Genomic DNA, 14,772 nt, shown 5'->3' with positions numbered 1-14,772 from the left:
TTACAAAAAGTACCACCTTTACATATTTTGGTATGACATGGCCAGGAGATCAAACCACCGACTATCTGCTCTCGGACTAGACACTCTGTCCTCTTGACCACGACGGTCGACGTTAAACTGACCGGCGTCTATTTCTTCCACCTAATTAAATTAGTAACGTCAATGTCTGAAGGTTTCAAATTGGAACAGCTCATTTACTGTCATAACTTGACCCAGAGTATTTTATTCTTCCAATTTGTTTCTCTCATTCTTCCCGTCTAACAACAATAACATCGGAATACATCTCCCAGACATCAATTCCTGGGTCTGTAAGAGGACACAATGAGGACAAAGAATTATAGTCCTGCTTGCAATACCAGGAACCAATCTCCGGGGTAGGACATTGTGTGTTTGGAACCATTGTCCGTAGGCCATTGGTTCCTGCTGACTATGAAAGCGTTTACCTAGGCGTCTATTGGACGTCCGACGTCTGTTATAGGAAATCTGGTGATCGATACCTGCTGCTTCACTAACTGACAAGATCAAGTGAAACTCATTGTGTAACATTCTGTAACATCATTGAGTATGTCGTTATAGAGTTATAAATCTTCAACGCTTGAGACATGTGCACCAATGTATATGGGGCATCAGTTAGGATTGTTCAATTCGAACAAAGCATAATTATTGTAAGCTGTCAGGGCATCCAAAATATGCACAAATCATGATTTATTTCTCATGAATTCTTCTAACGCGGATAACGAATAAGTCAAAGGTGAGAAGATATGAAATGACATTTTTCAGGAGATGGAAATATGGTATGATGGTTTCCTTGACAGCTAGATCTGTTCCAAGTACAGCTCTTGCTGCCTTTGAATTCCACTGGTGTCTGACTCGGGTCCTAAGACAGACAGTAACCGTTCAAAGCTTCTCATCACGTTTGTTTCAAAATGCATCGAGGGTTTTACCTCCTTTAGTGCTCCCCAGACACCACATGAGTCAAATCCCTGCAAGACTTTCAATGACGCAAAATTCAAAGAACAGTTTATGGCATGACATAAAGTGGTAGGTTATTTGGCGTTAACTTTTACGACATCCCGAACAGTCAAATAAGGCGTGATGTAATGGTAGAAGCGAAGGTTTTCTTTCATAAACAGCGGATGACGTATGTGTCTTTTAATCGGAGGTTCACACTGTTTTGTGGCGAGAGTGGCGAGAGTTAGGCAGATGTGCTTTGCACAGATGTGACATTTTATAGTTTAACTGCATCTTAAAATTTTATGACAAACTTTATGTTATTCTCTGTATAATGAATGGGATACACCAGTCACAGTGCCTCTCGTCATTATGAGAACTTATAGGAGAAATGTATTAAGTGTGTGAAGCTTACGTACAATCAGGATCGATGAGTGAGATGGGCGAGGTGAAATAATGGTTTAACGTCGCGTTCAAGATTATTCTTTTATGTAGTGATGTGTGTGTGTGTGTGTGTGTGTGTGTGTGTGTGTGTGTGCGTGTGCGTGTGTGTGTGCGTGCGTGTGTGTGACCGATTGTACTGCTGTCGGTTTTATAGTGCTAGTCCACTGAGATACCATGCCGCAGTTTAACATGGACACCCCACTCAGTCACAGTATCCTGACTCTCAGTCCAGCCCTTGCCCAGTTTTTTGCTCTACTGCCAGACGGCAGACGTTCTTCAAACGCCTTTCAAAACAAAATCTCAAGCCAAACATATGTTTTGTTGTATTTTGTCAATGAGTAACTTGCCGTCTTTACTCTGGCATACTGATTTATTCTAACTATCATCCACAGCCTGTATTGGTGACAACGGAGCCTGTGTGGCGCCTGGGGAGACGGCTCCGTACAGGTGTGGAACAGCTATTTGCAACAGCGCCACCTACAAGATGGATGTAGTGGAGAAGAAACGTACGTTGTTATCTGACCTTTGCAGTTCTGACATGGCCACGACACATAAACTATTTGTTCCATGGAATCGCCTTAATGCATAGATTATACTAGTCACCTTGAATACAATTGGCTCGAAAAACAGAACACCATGTAACTCTTTGCTTTGTCTAAACAGATGGGATATATACTACATTTAAGGAGAGACGTGTGGCCGTGTATATCGGGGTGAAAAATTGCGCTCCTTGGGCATGACTTGAGTTTGATTCTCTAACATTATGGTACTAGGTTTGTCAGCTCCATACACATGCTCGTGGGTTTCATCAGAGGTTTTCTTCCTCTCACAGAAAGCTGGCATGCTGTGATGTAACAGTAATACTATTTCTCATTCAAAGCGACGTTTTTGTGTGTTTGTTTGTTGTTTAACAACGCTCTCAGCAATATTCCAGCTATATGAAGGCAGTATGTAAATAATCGAGGCTGGACCAGACAATTCAGTGATTGACATCATGAGCATCGATCTCTGCAATTGGGATGCGATGACATGCATCAACCATTTCAGCGAGTCTGACCATCCGATCCCGTTAGTCGCCTCTTAAGACAATCAATGTGTGAAGCCAATTTATGGCGTCATCTGCCTTGATATTGCCGGAATATGGCTAAAAGCAGCGTAAAACTATACTCACACACTCACTCTAACGACAATTACAGTCTTCTTATACGATATTTTAAACATGCAATTTTCCCACTCGTTGAAAAAAACAATGATCAGAAGAACAAATAATCATTTTCAGTGGCCTTAAGTGTAATTCGTATACGATAAATAAAGCGTAAGCGTGTGCAAAATTTTGACAATTCCATCATCGGAAGCTACTCCGCCCTGTTTCCGTGATTAACGGTTGGGTAGTCAACGATATACTGCTGTGACAGTGGAAACAAGTTCCGCTATCGATTCCTGCCAGCGCAGGATTAGATGGAGTTTGTGAGGCGTGTTTAGTGATCATAGCATAACCAACCTCACCGACTTGCTGGCGATGCTCTGTAAAGTAGAACATTGGGGTAGTACAATGGTTACAGCAGTGTCTTTCACGCCGAAGTCCCAGGTTCGATTACGAAATGCATACACTGTGTAAATCAAATCTTATATAACTAAAAGCTAAAAGTTTACACTATACACACTGCGATGTTCCCGTGCAGGTTTAGGACAAGCTGTTTCGCTAACGCCATTTAAAAACAGTAAAACCCGGTTCGTCCGGACGATTGACTCCAAATGAAATCATCCGGATTAACAAATGTCCGGATTAACGAATCGTTGGTGTATTTGTAAAGTTTTTAACACTTTTCCGGATTAACGGTGTCCGGACTAACGAGGTTTCACAGTATACAAGTCTAAAACATCTCCTTTTTCTTCCAGAATGTGCTTTCTCAAATGGAGTTTCCACCAAGTGTATCCCTGCGGACGGGTTCGCTCCGATCACCAGCGGTGGGAAAACATATGATAAATGTACATGCAAGAACCCAGACACTAACTCTGTAAAATGTTTCTCTTGAGGTGGCAGGTTTTACCGTTATGAAACCCAGTGTTAACGAGATTCGGATATTTGGAAACGAAACAAAACTGTTCTTAAATTCAGTAGGAGGATTCTTAAACATATCTTCTGCTACATTGACAATTTACGTTGTTTCTTGCTGACAACGACAGAAAAATTAATAACGTGTCTGTCTGTATGATTTTATAATAATTGTTGTCTAGGGAAGGTTTAAGCACTGAGTCTAGGTTTTGTGAACATATGAGAAATAAACATGGCCTCAAGACATATGACTTCAGTATTTGTTATTTTACGCAACAGTCAGAAATATTCCATGTCTATCGCGGCGGCATTAGTTCTAGTCTGGACGAGGAAATCAATGGTTGATGTTATGAACAAAGTTCCATGCCGTCGGGGTATTATTGCACACGACGAGCAAGTCACCAAGCTACTACTACTATTGCCACCATCAATACCGCCACTACCACCACCACCACCACCACCACCACCACCACCACTTCCACCACCACCAACAACAACAATACCACCACCACCACCACACCACCACCAACAGCAGCAACAGTACCACCACCACCAACAACAACACTACCACCACCACCAACAACAACAATACCACCACCACCACCACCACCACCACACCACCACCAACAGCAACAACAGAACCACCACCACCACCAACAACAACAACACTACTACCACCACCACCACCACCACCACCACCACCACTTCAACTACCACCACCAACAACAATACCACCACCACCAACAACAACAACAGCAACAACAACAGTACCACCACCACCAACAACAACAACACTACCGCCACCACCACACCCATACCAATAGCAACAACACTACCACCACCACCAACAACAACAACAACACTACCACCGCCACCACACCCATACCAATAGCAACAACAGTACCACCACCACCAACAACACTACTACCACCACCACCACCACCACCACCAACAACAACAACAACAACAACACTACCACCGCCACCACCAACAACAACACTACTACCACCACCACCACCAACAACAACAATACCACAACACCAACAACAACAACAACAACAACAAAACACTACTACCACCACCACTACTACTACCACCAACAATACCACCACTACCACCACCACCACTACTACTACTACCACCACCACCAATACCGCCAATACCACACCACCATCACCACTACCACCACCAACCAGTGAGAATGAGGGAGTGATTTGGATTTAACGCGGCTTTCAACAGTATTCCAGTTATATCGCGGCGGGTCAGCTTAATGTGGGAAGAAAGCCCGAAGTGATGCAGGTCTCAATCGTTTACCACTTCGGTGAAACCCACGAGCACGGGTATGGTGCTGACAAACCTAGAACCATTATCGGGGCGTACCGGGGTTCACCCCCCCCCCCCCCCCCCCCAAACCCCCATGCCCCCAAGTTCGGATACAGCTTATTGGAGGCGTGAGTCAGTGAGTTTGGTTTAACGCCCCTTGAGATTACATTTCATATTACGGAGCGTGGTTCCGGCATAGACATTTACCACTCATGAAACCCACGGGCACGGACATGGTACTGACAAACCAAGACAATCAGGTCTAACCGTAATTGGAACCCACGATAATAGGAGAACAATAAGGGGAGCAACTCGCAACAACGAATTGCGGCGCCTTTGACGAATGGGCCACCAGTGCCATGCTTGTAACCAAAGCGGAAAAACAAGAGCTCAAGAAACGAAAAATCGTTTTTTTTGTTACATTAGCATTAGCCTCTTTTGAAAGATACAAGGTTCTGACCTGCCTTATATTATTTCTTCCTCATATATTTTCCGACACGTCGTACACAGGATCATGCACTGGCTACCACGTGGCGTTGTCAATTCATTTCGGACGTTTTAGACGTCCTTAGGCGATCTCATGTTCAAATGAAAAGTGGGGAACGCCTACCAGACGTAATACATCAGAAGAAGTCACATACGTCCACAGAGATTGGCTCCTAAATCGAATCATGCAAAGAAAAAACGGATTTCGATTTTTTGGGCTGGCGCAAAACTAAAGCAATTGCGATCATGTATTTTCCATGATTTATCTGGCTTTGTAGAAGGGCGAGATCTACATACTGACTCGCAACTGTTATGTAATCCAGGCAGCAGAAATTTCCTTACACTCATGCGTGCCAGTGGATCATTTTAGCAAAACAACGTAATATTTTTTGTTTTGTTTTTATTGATGCAGGTTCCTTTTCTCTGTGCTTGAGTGCACATGTATATGCAGCTTAGGTCCTAACGAGATTACCCATCAGAAGATGTATTTATATCAAGATATGGAAGTTTATAAAATCTATTTGAAGCACTTGTTGGATAATGATTTCACGAACTCCAAAAAATGTTGACGTAATGCGGCTATCACTGTTACATGACGTCACAAATTTGATAACCTGCATGTATCATTGGACACGGATGGCCCAGTGGTGCATGGCGCCTATATTCGCAGTGGAGAGTTACGTCCCTTGGGAGCACCAGAATCCAATGATCGTGGGTTCGAATATCAGTTCGCCGGTTGTCAGCACCATACCCGTACTTGTGGCTTTCACCACTTTGGTAAGCGTCTGAGACCTGCACCACTTAGGGCAGGGAGATATAGAATCCCTGCTTAGAGCTTTACTCCAAAACTAACCTGACACGCCTTGATATAACTGGAAAACTGTTCAAAGAGTCGTCTATCACTATCCTGTATCCATGATGCAGATGTAAACACCACTGTTGGCGTAAAGCAACTGGCTTTCACGGAAGATACAACAGATGATGGCACCATGCCCTATCTATTATTGTTTGCGTAAGACAGATACTATTATTGACGTAATTCGGATATAATTATTGACGTGACGTCTAATGGCGTCACGGTATCATTGGTGACGTTATATCAACGCTGGTATCTTCTCGACGCAGTTACCGACAAACAAAACACGTCATCATCATAATACACCTAATTCCGTACTTGCATACAGGTATGATAAATAAAGAGTATATAACAGACGTGTGTGTATCACGAATTAGTGTGGAAATTCATGTCATGAAGCGAGTTGTAGACGTTAACATGATGTTCTTGGTTCTGTTTATAGCTGACGGTTTGCACTAAGACAACATCTGAATCTCCACGAACATCTGTAATATAAAGAACTCCACGGAACAAGCACAATCAATTAATCATTTCTAACATCCTTTATTCCTATCTACCATTATTACCACACTTTGGGAATAACAAGTTTTGTTTGTCGAGGCCTACATTACCATAGATATGTGCACATGTAACATCATTTGGGCCCTTTCCACAAAGCAATCTTAGCACCCTTGTCCTAAATTATTTACGACATTCGTAACGTTTTGCGGAAGTGGACCCATGTCGGCAAGTTATGAATCCTAATTTCCATCTCTCGGGTATAATTAAATATTTACCGATTCTGGCATTTCTTCATGATGCTGGGAGGTATTCCGGGGCATTCCAAGAACATGGTTTTGTGTCGTTTGACCCGACACATCTTTGGATGTGTTCACGTGTTCTTTATGTGTGACCTTGTTGTTTGAGGACGTGGTGGGGTGGTCCGTCTCCCTGAAGAGCGGAAGGTCAATGGTTCGATCCCCGGCCGCATTATACAAAAATACGTTAAAAGATGGTACTTGTTGTTACTATGCCTAGCGCTAAGCATTTCGGGGAGAAAACAAGGACTGGCCGGTACGGAGTCAGTATACTGTATCTGAGTTGACTAATACAAGCAGCCAAAATACACACATGGACAGACACAGACACACATACGGACAGACAGACAGACAAACACACACACACACACACACACACACCGCGCGCGAGTCGCTATATAACGCGAGGTTCAATCCCAACCAACCTCACCTCTAGCGTCTTACACGTCACTGTCACTCGCCCAGCATATAATCCAGGCAGAACACACAATGTAAAGAGCTGTATGACACATATCTGGAACACCAGAGAGTCTGCAGAACCTTGTAACGTCAAAATAGTACCGTATGGTTTAGAACTCAACCCTGCAACATTCGCTCCAATTAGCAGGTGGATTTCTGGTAGTGGGAATAAATCCCTTATACCCCACTTCGAAGCAAAAGTCCGCACGCTTTTTTCAGTCTCAATGAAAGTCACGTGACATAACACAAATTAACCTCAGCTTAACATAACAGCTGTTTTCGATCAATTTTGAATTTGTTTTAATTCTTATACAATGTCATAATAAAACATGTCGGTAAGATAAATTCGTTGTAGAAGTATCACTCGGGGTACATGAGGTTTTATGCCGTCCCTCGGATCGGAAGCGAGTGGTATAAAACCTAATCAGGGACGCAAAAAAACACATGTACCCCGAGAAATTTGGCTGACCTGGAACCCCGAGTGATACTGATATTTTGTTCTGCTTATATTGTACCGCACCCGAAAGCTTTCGGCCAAAGGGAATGCTTCATTTCTTGATCTTGACTGGTGAAGTCCGTTATACCACTTGACATTCGGCCGATAACAGGCCAAACTCTCACAACGCTCGAGGTCTGAGGCCCATAATCGGTAACGTGGCGTGGTATAACTATTTGTTTGTGTGTATACAGCAACATAGTCGTTTGAAGGCTCTTATCGTTGGTCATGCTTTAATTTAAATCGAGACCCTACTCAAACATTAGACTCATTTTGTCATGGTTACGTGGAGATAAGCTAATAAGCGTGATTTCAGTGTAGAGATGTTACTTCTAGATTTGACGGAACTAGATTAAAAATTTAGATCCTCCCAGTGCGCGTTCGATTATAAATCGTGTTAGTCTGTAGGAAACACAGATCTTCATTGAATCACAGTGTGTTGCTCCTTAATTCTCCTATTCCTGGCCTTTTCAAAGCGCAGGACCAAGAGCATAATCGAAAATGACCGTCTCAGCAATAAATCGTTTATTGATCGAACCGATTTTAAACCGCTTTTATGAAAGATTACAGCAATATCACAGCGGAGATATCAGAAATGGGCTTCACACATTGTACCCCTATAGGGAATCGAATTCGGGCCTTCGGCGTGATGAGCGAACGCTTTAACCTCTAGGCTATCCAGCCGCCCCAAAGCCAAACGTTAGTGAGTGAGTGAGTACGGTTCTACGCCGCTTTTAGCAATATTCCAGCAATATCACGACGGGGGACACCAGAAATGGGCTTCACACATTGCACCCATCTTGGGAATCGAACCCAGGTCTTCGGCGTGACGAGCGAACGTTTTAACCACTAGGCTATCCTACCGCCAAAAAGCCAAAATTAGAATCCTTACAAATTTTAGGTATCAGTACAGGTTCGTTTTAACAGACGGAGCATGGTAAACGTGAAGGGCACTATCCTGAGTGAGTGAGTGAGTTTGGTTTAACGCGGCTTTTAACAGTATTCCAGTTATATCGCGGCGTGTCAGCTTAATGTGGGAGGAAAGCCCGAAGTGATGCAGGTCTCAGACGTTTAGCACTTCGGTGAAACCCACGGACACAGGTATGGTGCTGACAAACCTAGAAACATAATCAGGGCGAACCGGGATTCGAACCCACAATCATAGGTTTCTGGCGTGCCCAAGGGACGCAACTCTGCACAGCGAATCGCGGCGCCTTACACGACTGGGCCACCCGTGCCCCCCGGCACTATCCTGAAGTAGTGTTTTGTTATGGTAGACATTACATTAAATAGAGGTTCAGGTGGATAGTTTGTATATTTTTCAGAAAATATACATTGTTCTTAATTCATATAAACAGTTTCACATGACAATAAAGTGAAATGCATCTTCTACACTCTTCGGGTACAGCATGTACATACGTTAATTCCATAAAAATAAATTTAATGAAACATAGTCATGTTGGTCGGAACGGAGCAAGTGATAAACATACTTCTATTACTTTTCATTGACGGATAATTTACTCTTCACATAAGAACTGCTGCTTAAGCAGAGAGTAAGTATATATACAGGAGCTTTTCTGTATTTTTTTCATTGACATGTTTTAAATTTTTTAAATATTTTGCTCTTGAGAACAAACTCCCTTTACGTTTGATCGTGGCATTGCCTCATGAATACTACGCGACAGGTGACAGTTCATTTTCAGGATAGAAAAGCTTTGGCTCAAAAACAATGCGATGCGAAGTATTAGCTTTATATCCCGACAATGTACTGTTCTTAAATGACGTATTGTATCAAAATAAAGCCACACACACTAACCGTAATCCTAAAAAATCTCCACTGTACGATTCCGACAATGTCATGAGCATGTGTTTATGATACCAGTTGTTCGCGAAAGGTGAGCGTATCCTGCCTAACCAATGCCACCCGTCACAAACACATACAAAGGCAAGTTAATTACTCACCGAAAAATACAACACGGGAACACGTAAAAAAGAGAACTGCATTTGATACATTTCGTCTCTGACGCCCCAAATTAAATGTGGAAGTGTCCTCCACGTGTCCATCATACAACTGTTTGAAAGCTTTACAAACAACTTTTGAGAAAGAGTCTTCGTAAAGAGCAAGTTCAATCGTACTTCAAAAGTTGTGAAATGTAGACACCAAGGCTGGAGCTGCTGGAATATTGCCCGACCTAAAGGGAAGGTTGACTGATGGAAAGTTAAAGACATCACTCTTGTCATACAGTTTTGAATCTTGTACATACAGTCACCCTGGATTGTTAGTCACAGTCTAACAATGAAATAGATGAAGATGGTTCACTGGTCTCTGTTCTCTGTCTCTGTCTCTAAACGTAGTGTTTGCAGTAGAATAAACAAGACATGATCAACGATTATTCATTGGACACAGCTATGATTAATGCAACCTAGTCTGTACATCTAGGAAAACAATCAACAAGCAGTGTTATGTTGTGACGCTCTGTAAAGCAAATATGTCTAAAAAGCCTTGAAGGTAACTGCAGGTGTGCGATGCAATCGTCGCATTTGATGACGTTGATGGATATATACATTGAGACTCTATAGAGGTTGTCATGTGGCTGTGGTGGGCAATTCATCTGGCCAAAGTTTCATCCATAACAAATCGGTCTGGTGCGAATATACTAGATTGATCTTCTAGACGGTTTCAAATACAGGGAGATTTATCTCATAGGTCAACCAGGAAACGAAGGAAATCGGTACCACGTTCAGATTGCGGGAATCACTTATCTACACCCATTAACTCTCATGTGCGACAATTGTTTGTTCCTTTGGGCGATTACAACATAGTATCTGAACCAGGCGTAAAAAGCCAGAATGTCGGGCTGGATGAAAATAAAGACGGGAAACTCTCTTTTTTTGTCCACATCATCGATCACTGCTTTACATCAATGGTTACGTACGAAGCCATTATCGAATTCTCTCCAAAAACACTGAGATGGCACTGCACTCTTTTTATGACGTTTAAACTGTTTTCGCTCTCCATTGTTAGTAATGAAAACAGAGTTGGCATATGGATTTCAACTTTTTTATGCTTTCAATGCAACGTTTCGGTACAGATCAGGGTATCTGTATCAAGTAAGACACTTGAAATCCATATCAACTCTGTCTTCATGGATGCAACAGCTTCTAAACACTACTTAGAGATCTTAATTACCATTAATGGAATTGTTAAGAGTAACTTAATTATTCATCATTGCAGGTCTGTCATTTAATACACAATCAGAGGAAGGAAACCAGGAGGAAGCCTCTTAATAGAGCTTCGTACTGAGTTCAATGGGGATTAGTTGCAGTGTATTTATTCCAAAATTATCTTCAGGTTCGGTGACCCACATGGATTACTTTTCAAGTACATACTAATGGTTAAAAATAGTTTAAAAGGATGATTTGACAAGAGAAAATCTAACTCTGAGCAAGTTCTACGAGATGTTTGTACTGTCCTTATCTGTGGCTCCTAATAAAATCAGTTTGGATCATATACTTGCTCATGTTCAATAAGTATGAGGTGAGGTGAAATTGGGTTTAACGTCGCGTCCAGAATTATTGCACTTATATAGCGACGTGCATGTACGTGTGTGTGTTTGTGTGGCTGCTTGTACTCGTCCGGACTAATGCCGATTTTTAGTGCTAGCTCACTGAGATACCATGCCACAGTTTAACATGAATACCCCACTCAGACACAGTGGGGTATTCATGTTACTCAGACACACCTTCCGATCTCCGGGCGGACGCTCTACCACGAGGCCATGGAGGCCAATTTGTATGATGTTGCTTCCTGAAAACCTTTAAAGTCAGACTTTTCGACACATTTTAGCTTAACGTATAACGTTTACATATAGTGTTGATATAAGATGGAGACATGCAAGTTGCGTGAGAAATATATTCATTGACATGTATGCTGGAAATCATGTATGTTCTTCAATCATAATTAAAGACATAGTTATCTTAATACAGAATCTGAGGTGAGGTGCTGTGAGGTGAAATAGGGTTTAACGTCGCGTCCAAGATTATATAGCGACGTGTGTGTGCCTGCGTGTGCGGGCGTGCGTGCGTGCGTGCGTGCGATTTTATAGTACGAGCCCACTGAGACATCGTGCCTCAGTTTAACATGAATACCCCACTCAGACACAGTATACTGACTCCGAGACGACGAGTCCTTGTTTTAGCCCCTAAGCCCAAGACAGGGTAACACCATGTACCATCTTTTAACGTCTTTTGGTATGACGCAGCCGGTCATCGAATCCCAAATCTTCCGCGGACGCTCTAACACCAGACCACGGAGGCGATACTTATTATAGAAATAAGAGAAGATGAACAGACAACACATTTATCAGTACTAAACCATGCCTAACATAATCCTCATCTCACCCTTTCTCCTGTTCCTTTTATTGTCCTGTAAAATAACGGCCCAGGCCAAGTACACTCATAAGCGAGGTTATATTAATTCTTTGTTGAGTCCGCGATCGATAAGAGAGATGGATATATATATATCTATATCTATATCTATCTATCTATATATAATAATATATGTATTGGCATCACTTCCGAAACGAAGCTATAGTAGTGTTTGATTGTTTGTTGTACAAATGTATAACGACGCACTCAACAATATTCCAGCTATCCAATATTCTAGTTTTCTGGACCAGACAATCCAGTGTTTGACATCATGAGCATCGATCCTCGCAATTGGGATACGATTAAATGCATTAACCAAGTCAACCGAGCCTGACCACAATATCCCGTTCGTCGCCTCTTACGACAAGCATAGTCGCCTTCAACCCCGGATCTTCACAGGTCCTATGGTGGTGATTAGGTCCGGGCATATACATGTATCATAAAGGAAAAGTAACACGCTGGATACCTCAATTAAATCGAGTTTATTTAGGAAGGAAATGAAGCGAAGCTTGCAAGGTCTAATTCAAAACCATACACCACCATGCAAGCTAATTATGACGTCACAGTCAGCGACAAAATTTCCAAAGCAATTTCACCCCCTCTGCCTGCACATACTTTGAATATTGTATGAAACGTATTTCTGTGTTTTAAAAACTAGACTATTTCAAATCGCCTACTTAAAGGTAATGAGAAGCATGTGCCTATGTTGCCAATGCGTTGATGCAGCCTCCAAAAAACTGTTTTAATCAGAGGTTGTTATTATGATTTGAAACCTCAGATTGGATTTTTTTCAAAAGCTTTGGAGGAATGTTTCATATATTTGAAACGTTACGGTTGTAAATTAGTGTTGGGGTCCAAACAACGATAAAGCGTTTAGCATCGTAGTTACCAGGCTTTTCTAACGGTATCGACTACAATTAATCGTGGTTGTTTGATAGCGACACCAGGGCGCAAATCACGAGGGACGAGTATTGGATGTTAATTAGGGAATACCTTTCGTCGTATGAAAATCCAATTAGAAATAGTGATTCGTTGTTATGTCATTGCAACTCAATGTACCTTGCACATTACCTGGAAGTAGTTGCAGTTTTTAACGCCAAATTATTCCCCTAACTACTTTTGATAATAGATTACAAGCAACATTTGCCTGCCAGTCGATGACGTTTTTATCACATTTTAATCACTTTTTGATAATATCAATTACCAAGGACACATATATCGCCATTCAAATTACACCACACACGTTAATGCAGGTTCGGTGATTTGAAAGTTGCATTTATGGTTGCGCTGGGGACATGTCTTCGCATTATTTAACAACATTGCACTCAGCAGTGTTAGGAATGTAATTATGTGGCGTTCTAAATCAGTCTCTCAAATGAACTCAAGTCTCATTACCATTCCCGGAAATGTACCGCCTTCTTGACGAATGACGATATTTCATTTAGATCTAGTTTAACGTAACGCGATCTGCGAGATTGTATGGATTGCCGTAAGAAATCAACGAGATTATACGGATTGTCAAACGTTATCAACGATTGTATTGATACAATGCACAATAGTAGATTGGTGATCTGGGAAGTTTGACCTAAGCGATAGATCAAAGCACCGATTGATGGAATTCCTGGTTTGTTTCGAGGATATAGATTATGCTGTGCACTCAGCCAAACTGACTCCAAGATGGGTGCCTGCACTGACGTAGAAACCCGTGAAGATCCGCGTTAGAATATGTCTCCAGGAACCCATACTTGACGTAAACTAAGCGAAAAACGGAATCGGGTGATCAGGATCGCTGACTTGGTTGATGCATGTCATCGTATCCCAATTGCGTAGATTGGTGCTCATGATGTCAATCACTGGCTTCTCTGGCCTCTGGTCCATTATTTAGAGACCGCCGTCATATAGCTGGGATATCGCTAAAAACCATTGACATTATTAGGACACGAATAGTATAAAAGTGTAAATGTCATAGAGTCGATTTGATTTATTGTCATAAGATTAAAGCTGAACATTTGTTTTACATTCTTACATTAGTGTGTGAGGGCTTCTTTCATTTTAACAATGTTGGGAATCGAACCCGGTTCTTTAGGTTGATGAGCGAACGACTTGACCAGTAGGCGGACCAACAATCCTCATCCCACTACGTTATGCTTCCCATCTTAAGTGAGTATATTAAAGGGTGTAGACTCTAACTCCCTTTGAACAGAGTGCCAATTATAGCACCGCATGTTAGCTCGATGTGGGAGAACAGCACATCCTGACACAAGTCTCAGATGTTTACAATTTTTAAAAAAAGGAGGAGCACGGAATGGCGGAAACAAACCAAAATTCATTATTCGGGCGAGTTTGGATTCAAACCCACAATCAGCGGATCCCGGCACAACTGATGTTCGCAACCATGCGCAATGAATTGCAATAACATAGACAACTGTCACAATTCTATGACGGGTTATTTCGATATGAACAAACCCCTGGTCAT

At 42.1% G+C, this 14,772-nt stretch overlaps 1 protein-coding gene across 1 annotated transcript in view; it reads left to right on the top strand.

Annotated features, from left to right (window-relative positions):
* LOC139467601 (uncharacterized) overlaps positions 1–3,677 on the top strand; it is a 29,170-nt gene extending 25,493 nt beyond the window's left edge. Inside the window, exons 23-24 of the mRNA XM_071249133.1 lie at positions 1,788–1,901; positions 3,295–3,677. Of these exons, the coding sequence (XP_071105234.1) occupies positions 1,788–1,901; positions 3,295–3,431 (251 nt within the window). The 3' untranslated portion in view covers positions 3,432–3,677. The remainder of the gene's footprint in view (positions 1–1,787; positions 1,902–3,294) is intronic.
* The last annotated feature ends 11,095 nt before the right edge of the window (positions 3,678–14,772 follow it).

This window comes from Haliotis cracherodii, unplaced genomic scaffold, assembly GCF_022045235.1.
Source record: "Haliotis cracherodii isolate W230 unplaced genomic scaffold, xgHalCrac1.p SCAF_2, whole genome shotgun sequence".
In the NCBI taxonomy this organism is placed as follows: domain Eukaryota; kingdom Metazoa; phylum Mollusca; class Gastropoda; order Lepetellida; family Haliotidae; genus Haliotis; species Haliotis cracherodii.
The sequence above is the reverse complement of the archived record's forward strand: the minus strand, read 5'-3'. Positions and strand labels throughout refer to the sequence as shown.